This window comes from Physeter macrocephalus, chromosome 16 (genome assembly GCF_002837175.3).
Source record: "Physeter macrocephalus isolate SW-GA chromosome 16, ASM283717v5, whole genome shotgun sequence".
Lineage (NCBI taxonomy): Eukaryota > Metazoa > Chordata > Mammalia > Artiodactyla > Physeteridae > Physeter > Physeter macrocephalus.
In genome coordinates, this window is record NC_041229.1 from 97,322,562 (window position 1) to 97,330,069 (window position 7,508).

Sequence of the window (7,508 nt, forward strand, 5' to 3'; positions counted from 1 at the left end):
CATATTCCAGATCATAAAGCAATTCTCAATAAAGGCAAAAAAGATTCAAGTCATATAAGGTTTCTCCAGGTATATCTGACCACAGTGGAATTAAACTAGAAATCAGGGACTTCCCTGGTGGTCCAGTGGTTATGACTCCATGTTTTCACTGCCAAGGACCCTGTTTCAATCCCTGGTCAGGGAACTAAGATCCCACAGGCTGCACAAAAGAAACCCCCAAACAAACAAAAAACCAGAAACACCTCTGGAAAATCCCCCAATATATGGAAATTTTGAATAATACACTTCTATATAACCCATGGGTCAATGAAGAATTCCAAAGGAAAATTAGATAATGTTTTCTATTTTAGTTTATAAATTTAAATGTTTATAAAAGTACAAAATCACATTTTTGAAGATTGGAGTTCTTTTTGTGGGAAGATTTTTAGCTAAAAATTCCATTTCTTTATAAATATACAGCTTTTCAGGTCGATCTTTGCTGCTGAGTGCAGTCTTTCTCTAGTTGCAGAGAGCGGGGGCTACTCTTTGTTGCGGTGCGTGGGCTTCTCATTGCGGTGGCTTCTCTTGTTGCGGAGCTCTAAAGCACAGGCTCAGTAGTTGTGGCGCACGGGCTTAGTTGCTCCGTGGCATGTGGGATCTTCCCGGGCCAGGGCTTGAACCCGTGTCCCCTGCATTGGCAGCCGGATTCTTAACCACTGTGCCACCAGGGAAGCCCCCCATCTGTTTATTCTTGAGTGAAACTTGTTAGTTTGGGTTTCAAGGAATTTTTCCATTTTACCTAATATGTTAAATGAGTAGTGTTGTCCTACTATTCCCTTAGTGAAAATGACACAAATAGTTATTGCTGTGCACACTCCAGGAAGGAGGAAGGCACAGCTAATTTTTGTGGGCTACCAAGAAGGATCAGAAAACCCTCCTCCGTTTTACACTACATGAAAGTGTAATTCCCAACTCTTTTTGCAGCACTGAAAATATAAAATAACAAGAAGGTACAAGTCTGTAATTGTCTTTGAGCTCCAGTTCAATTTAAGCCATGTCCTCTTAACCACTTTCTCGAAATGCATTAGTTTTCTTTAACTGCCCAAGAAATGGGAACATTTATTTTTCCTTGCAAATTCTCCCAAAGCTCTGGTCTGTTGACCTGTGGCAGTCCGAAATGATTTGTCTGTAAATAGCATTTTACAGACAAACTAAACATGTAAATCTCATACAGTGGCATCACACATAGTTTCTGCTTTGCTTTTATAGAAGATAAGTCTTTGAAGAAGAGCCTAGTAGCTCAGCATGAATTTCATGACCTGCATTTCTTAGTAGCTACTTCGCCTTTAGCATCTTTCTGCTTGATGAGTTGATAAAAGCTTGTCCTAGTTTCTTGAACCTGCTTTGTAAGAATAAGTCAGACTGCATTTTTTCTTTCTATTGTTTCCTTGAAGTTTAAAACTATTTGGTACATTTATATTTGCTCTTCTGTGGTTTTCAATTCCAGGGAGGATTTTCTTCCCTATCAATCTCTTCATAGGTCCTCTGCAGAGCCAGAGATGTCTATTAATTTTCTCTTTATAATTAGAAATTATAATCTGATAAATTGGTGTCTCAGCATATCCTCTTTTGTGGGTATTTTTCCTATTGTTTTGAGTTTGATGTTTCCATTCCTTATGCAGTAGTACTGTCACATCTCAAGCACTCTCTCTGTTTTGACCAATTTCATAATACTTGCTTATTTTCGGGATTGTGGAGTTGATTTCTAATTTACTGGTCTATCTGGATGATTATTTGTTTAGGTAAAAATTTCAGACGTATGTAATGATAATTTAAGAACCTGAAAAGCACATCTAAATTGAAGGCTGACATGTTTTTCTTTTCTTACATTCAACAGGGTCACAGAAATACACTTGACTTTAACAATTCTTGTGTATTTCCCCTTTTCTTAAGACCTGATGTTGTGCATGTTTCACTGAAAAACTTCCTTCACTACTGACCAGTTGCCAAAACCTATTTGTGTAATGTAGGGCAGAAGAGAAATCTAAAAGTAAAGGCTCCTTCTTGGGAAAAACAAACACTATATGGAATGTCATCACTTCTGCTAAAAAAATTTTTTAAGATTTTTAAGCCACTCATTTATTGTTTGTTTGTCTTCAGGTTATAATGCATGCCTATTATAGAAAAAATTTGACAATATGGAAAAGTATAAAGAAGAAAAATGTAAGCAGTAATTCCACCACCATTAAAAAGGCTACCTGCTATTTCTGTGCAATCCCAAATTTTCTTGAAGCCTTAGCTTAGCGACCACCTGCCCTTTTCTAAGTCTTCCTCCTCAATAGACTGTTTAGGACATTGAGTGGAAGACTGACTTTAAATATAAGGGCCCTTAGGATTTTTATGGAAGGGATGGAGCTGTAGGAAAAACCTACAAATTGCTCCAAAGATGACATCTTGTTCCTATTTAGCTTTCTTTGAGTCATTAACAGTCGGGCGCCACTGGTGCTGAAACTTATCATTATTATAACCACAAATGGGTTAATGCCCAAACAAAGCTATATTCTTGGGGCTGGTTCCCAGCTCCACCACACAGACCCCAACAGCAGCACCCTCCGAGTCCCAGGATAATGCCCCACAAATAAGGGGATGTCAAATGTTCAGCGTGGACTCAAAATTCTCTTCTTTTGTCTGGGAGCTTCCAGTTGCTGGCAGGGCAGAGCAAAAAGAAAAATAAATAAATAAAACTCAAGCCAACAAACCCTAAAAAAAGAGGCTGTGTGGTTTAGCGGTCAGACTACTAGCCTGGAGGTTGAGATCGCTGAGATCCAGTTCCAGCTCTCCCACTGACTGGCTGGATGACGCTAGACAAGTCATTTTCCTGACATGTTCCTCGGTTTCCCTACTTAGAAAAGGGAGAAGTGCATTAGAAAGTTTTATGAGGACAAATGAAATGATCTGAGAATAGCTTCAGGTTGCTTGGAAATAAAATGAAATTGTAATCCTAAATAATTACCATCCTATTACTTTATTAATAGTATAGTAAAAAGCCACAGGTGTGAAAGTTATGAAACTCCCATAACTCTCAAGGTGCATGGGGTAGGGGAGGGGGTGGGAGGCAAGGGTGGAGGTCGAAGGCAAATATTTTTTTTATTATGTGCAGGACTTCACATCAAATACCAAATTAGTTAACTTATTACCTCAAGATAATAAATGCTGCTCTGAGTTCGGCTCTGTCCCTTTATCCTTACCACATCCAAACTCAGAGTGACTCACCGGAGCCTAGAAATGAGACACATATACAATTTTAAGGGAAAGGGAGAATTAGGAGGTTTGAAGCTTCTGCTGGAGAAGGCTAAGAATAGACCACTCAGAACACAAAGAGAAGAACCTCCTCTTTCCTTTTTCTCCCAGTGTAGGTGGTCCACTGGTTTCCCAATCATTCCTTTGATAGAATGATTTTTGTTTTCTTTCTTTCCACAAAACCTCACCTCATGTGGGGGGAGAGCTAACTGAAAAAGTGAGGACAGAGTGACCTTTTCTGCTGTTTGAACTGTGACGAGTGGTACACACCACTAACCCGTTGTTGGGCGTGGAGAGGTGCAAAAAGAGAAATATCCAGATATCTGGGAACTTGAAAACCGATAAACGCTCTCCCCTCTTAAAAGTGAGCAATTAGGGATATAAGGGAAAAAATCCAATAGGTGTCCTTATTTGTGCATCCCATCCCCCCAAGAAGTGAAGTGTCTTCGTAAGAAAAAAAAAAAGAAAGAAAAAAGACGGTTGGGAAGGGTACCAAATAGTAAGGGATAGAAGTAGAAGGAGGGGCTATGAAGAGGAATTTGAGAGGAAATGTCAATGAAGTCATAGAGAATTTAATGAGCACTTTCTGGATGCCCAGCCTTGTCACAGGCAGAAAAGACACATCCCTGACCTCAAGAAGCAGCCAAGATATATGCACGTGAAAGCACTTTGTAGTAATTTAAGATGATAAATAATAAGGAGATAAAAATAGGTAATGGGATAGTAAATGTTTATGGGAATTTAGGGGTGGGAGCTATTATTGTGATTTAGGATAACAGTTGTATAAAGCAGGAGTAGTTATGAAATTCAGAAATTGCGGGTATATGGAGGGCTGGCAATAATTTTTCGACACTGGGAAATATGATGGTTTCAAAGGAACTCTCCACCTCAAATTCCTCTAAAACCAACGCCTCAAGAAAGGGAGTCCAAAGAAACTATGACCGCCGCGAAGAGACAGCTCCCGGAACTAGTGTGGCCAGCTTGGCGTTGCGATACGGAGACTGTTTGCGTGACACCCCCTCCGCCTCTAGCCTCTCCTCCCGCCGCGTGGGTGCCATGGCAACAGAGAGAGCCCTTGACCTGGGTTCCGGAAGCGGGAGAGCTGGAGCTCTGAAGCTACCCTGGTCAAAGGATGCTGAGTCCGGAACGCCTAGCCCTACCGGACTACGAGTATCTGGGTAGGCGCTTCCTTCAGCTTCGGGGAAGGAAAGACGTGCAGACGAATTAGGCCAGGGTTTGGGGAGGAGGCCGAGGCGAGGTCTGAGTGGGAACGGCTAGGGTGGGCTAGGGAGGGGCGGGGTGGGGGCGGTCCAGGGCCTGAACTTGTAAGGCCCAGCGAGGAGGAAAACAGCATCTGGGAGTAAAGAATGCTGAAGTGTACCCGCCGGAGCTCAAACAATGTGGATTGTGCCTTAAGTGGGCTAGGTTGGAGTTGAGAATTGAGGGGCCTTTGGGGGTATTACTGATATGCTGCCAGTGGAGTAACCTTGGAACCTTGAAGTGCCAAATCAGTCATTCTGTGAACGATCATTTAACCGTTATAGCGGCAACTAACATTTTTGAGCATTTCTTTTACATTAGGCGCTATGCTAAGCATTTTACGTGCATTCTTTATTGAATCTTCATAACAGCCCCAGGAGGAGACTGTGTTTCTCTTCCATTTTGCAGACGGAGAAACTGAGGCTGAAGAGGTGACTTGCACAAATAAGGCCACACAGCTATAAAATGGTAGGGCTAGGATCAGAACCTGATTTGCCCACTCCTGAGCTTGAGCTCTTGACCATTAAGGCTGTGGCTGTAATACTTTACACACACTGTAACACCTTTAGTGTGTAAGGCATTTACTGGATGAAAAAAGGATATATGTATGTTGTGTGTATGTATGTATATACACGTATATACATACATGTATGCACACGTTTTAAAAAATTAATAGACTTTATTTTTTAGAGCAATTTTAAGTTTACAGAAAATTGAGCAGATATTATAGAGTGTTCCCATATATTCCCTCTCTCTCTCACTAAAATGAGATTTTAAATCTTGGTGAGATAGTACAGCCAACTGAAAATGCTGCAATGTTTAGCATGAGAAAGAGATCTATATATATGGTTGTGAATATTCCTCAAGACAATGACTTTATTTTTTAGAGCAATTTTAAGTTTACAGAAAATTGAGCAGATATTATAGAGTGTTCCCATATACTCCCTCTCTCTCTCACTCAGAGCTTCCCATTATTAACATGTGACATTAATATAGTACATTCATTACAATTGATGAACCAATATTGATACATTATTATTAACCAAAATCCACAGTTTACATTAGGGTTCACTCTTTGTGTTGTACAGTTTTATGGGTTTTGACAAATGCATGATGTCATGTATCAACCATTATAGTATTATGTAGAATAGTGTCACTGCCCTGAAAATCCTCTGTGCTCTGTCTATTCATCCTTTCCTCTGTCCCCCAACCACTGGCAACCATTGATCTTTTTACTGTCTCTAAAGTTTTACATTTCCAGAATGTCATATAGTTGGAGTCATAGAGTAAGTAACCTTTTCAGACTGGCTTTTTTCACTGAGCAATATGCGTTTCAGGTCCCCCCATGTCTTTTCCTGGCTTGATAGTTCATTTCTTTTTATCACTGAATATTATTCAATTGTATGGATGTACTATACACATTTTTTAATGAAAAACAATTCTAGTTTAAATTTTTGAATTAGTAATATGGAAGCTAGATTAAAAAACATAAAGAAGTGTATAATGAAAAGTCTCTTCCAACCCCTTTTCCCCCATCTGCCAGTTTCCATCCATCCTCAGCCCCCCACTAGTAACCACTATTACTGGTTTCCTGTGTATCCTTCCAGAGTTTAGTTTATTATGTATATAAGGGAGAATACACATTTTTCATTCAATATATCTCGGAGTGATTTCTGTGTCAGTGAGAGCTTTCTCATTCTTTTAAAAAAATGTTTAGCTACATAGTATTTTAAATAATTTATATGACCAATTCTCTATTGGTACACGTTATTTTTAGCCTTTTGCTATTACTGAAAATACCCCACTGAATAACCTGTAATTTTGTGCCATTGCTAGTATATCTGCAAGGATAAATTCCACAAAGTGAAATTGGTGGGTCAGGGACATATGCATTTTAAATATTGATAGATATTGCCAAATCATCTTTCACAGGTGTTGTACCATTTTACACTGCACTAGCAATGTAAGAGTATGCCTGTTTCCCCATAGTCTTTCCAACAAAGTATATCAAACTCAAACCATCAGATTTTTTCAACCTGTTAAGTGACAAATAGTCCCAGGGTAGATTTAATGTGCATTTCTTTTCTGAAGTTGAGCATCTTTTCACCAGGTTGAAGGGCTGTGTGGTTTTTGAAAGGTGTATATATATATATATAAAGAGCATTGTTATATCACAGATAATTTTGCATCCAATGAATAATAATGTCTAGCAATGCCTAGACTTTTGCTAAGGATTTTATGTATTTTATCTTACTCAGTACTAATGAATCTATGAAATATTTGAAAATCCTAGTCTATCATTCAGTTCCTTGGATGTTTGCGTCAAAGTCTTAACATATTTAAATTATATGCCTCAAAGGCTTGACATATTTAATATTACTGGTGCTTTGGTGAGTAGAAGTTGGTGGTCCCTTCATAAGTGGCTTTTTTCAGCCACTAATTCAGTGGCAATGTTGATAATGAATCTATAAACAGAATCAAAATTTCAGGTTGGTTGTAAAAGCTTCAATGTCCAACCACTTATCTAATTATTGAACCCTGGATTATTGAACCTCCTTCAGGTTCTGTTGCATATTTAAGTGCCTTAACTCCCTGTCCCATTCACCATCTGGACATTCATACTGCCCTAAGCAGGGTCATACTACTCATTGGCTTCCTCATGGTTCCTCAGACCATACAACTCTGCTGAAATGCATATGTCTTTAGTTGAGAACAACCCTGCCCGTTACAGTTTGGTCTCTTTTAGAGGCATGCTGTTGCTGTTTTGAAGCATTCATCCTCAATATAATGACCACTGAAAATCACCCCTTATTGATTAATTTAATAAAATATTTTCTGATTTGAAAATTTAAATACCTATAGAGGTTATTTTTGGCTTGGCTTTTCTTCTTCTTCCTCCTCCTCTCCTCCTCCTCCTTCTCCTTTTTTTTTTTTTTTTTTTGTGGTACACGGGCCTCTCACTGTTGTGG

General features: G+C 39.2%; 1 protein-coding gene across 8 annotated transcripts in view; it reads left to right on the plus strand.

Moving 5' to 3' along the window:
- The first annotated feature begins 4,319 nt into the window (after window positions 1-4,319).
- The window catches only part of LOC114488012 (centriolar satellite-associated tubulin polyglutamylase complex regulator 1-like), a 157,820-nt gene continuing 154,631 nt past the window's right edge, over window positions 4,320-7,508 (plus strand). For all 8 annotated transcript variants that reach the window (XM_028501425.2, XM_055091557.1, XM_028501429.1 and 5 more), the window contains exon 1: window positions 4,320-4,457. In XM_028501425.2, the coding sequence (XP_028357226.1) occupies window positions 4,412-4,457 (46 nt within the window). In that variant the 5' untranslated portion in view covers window positions 4,320-4,411. The remainder of the gene's footprint in view (window positions 4,458-7,508) is intronic.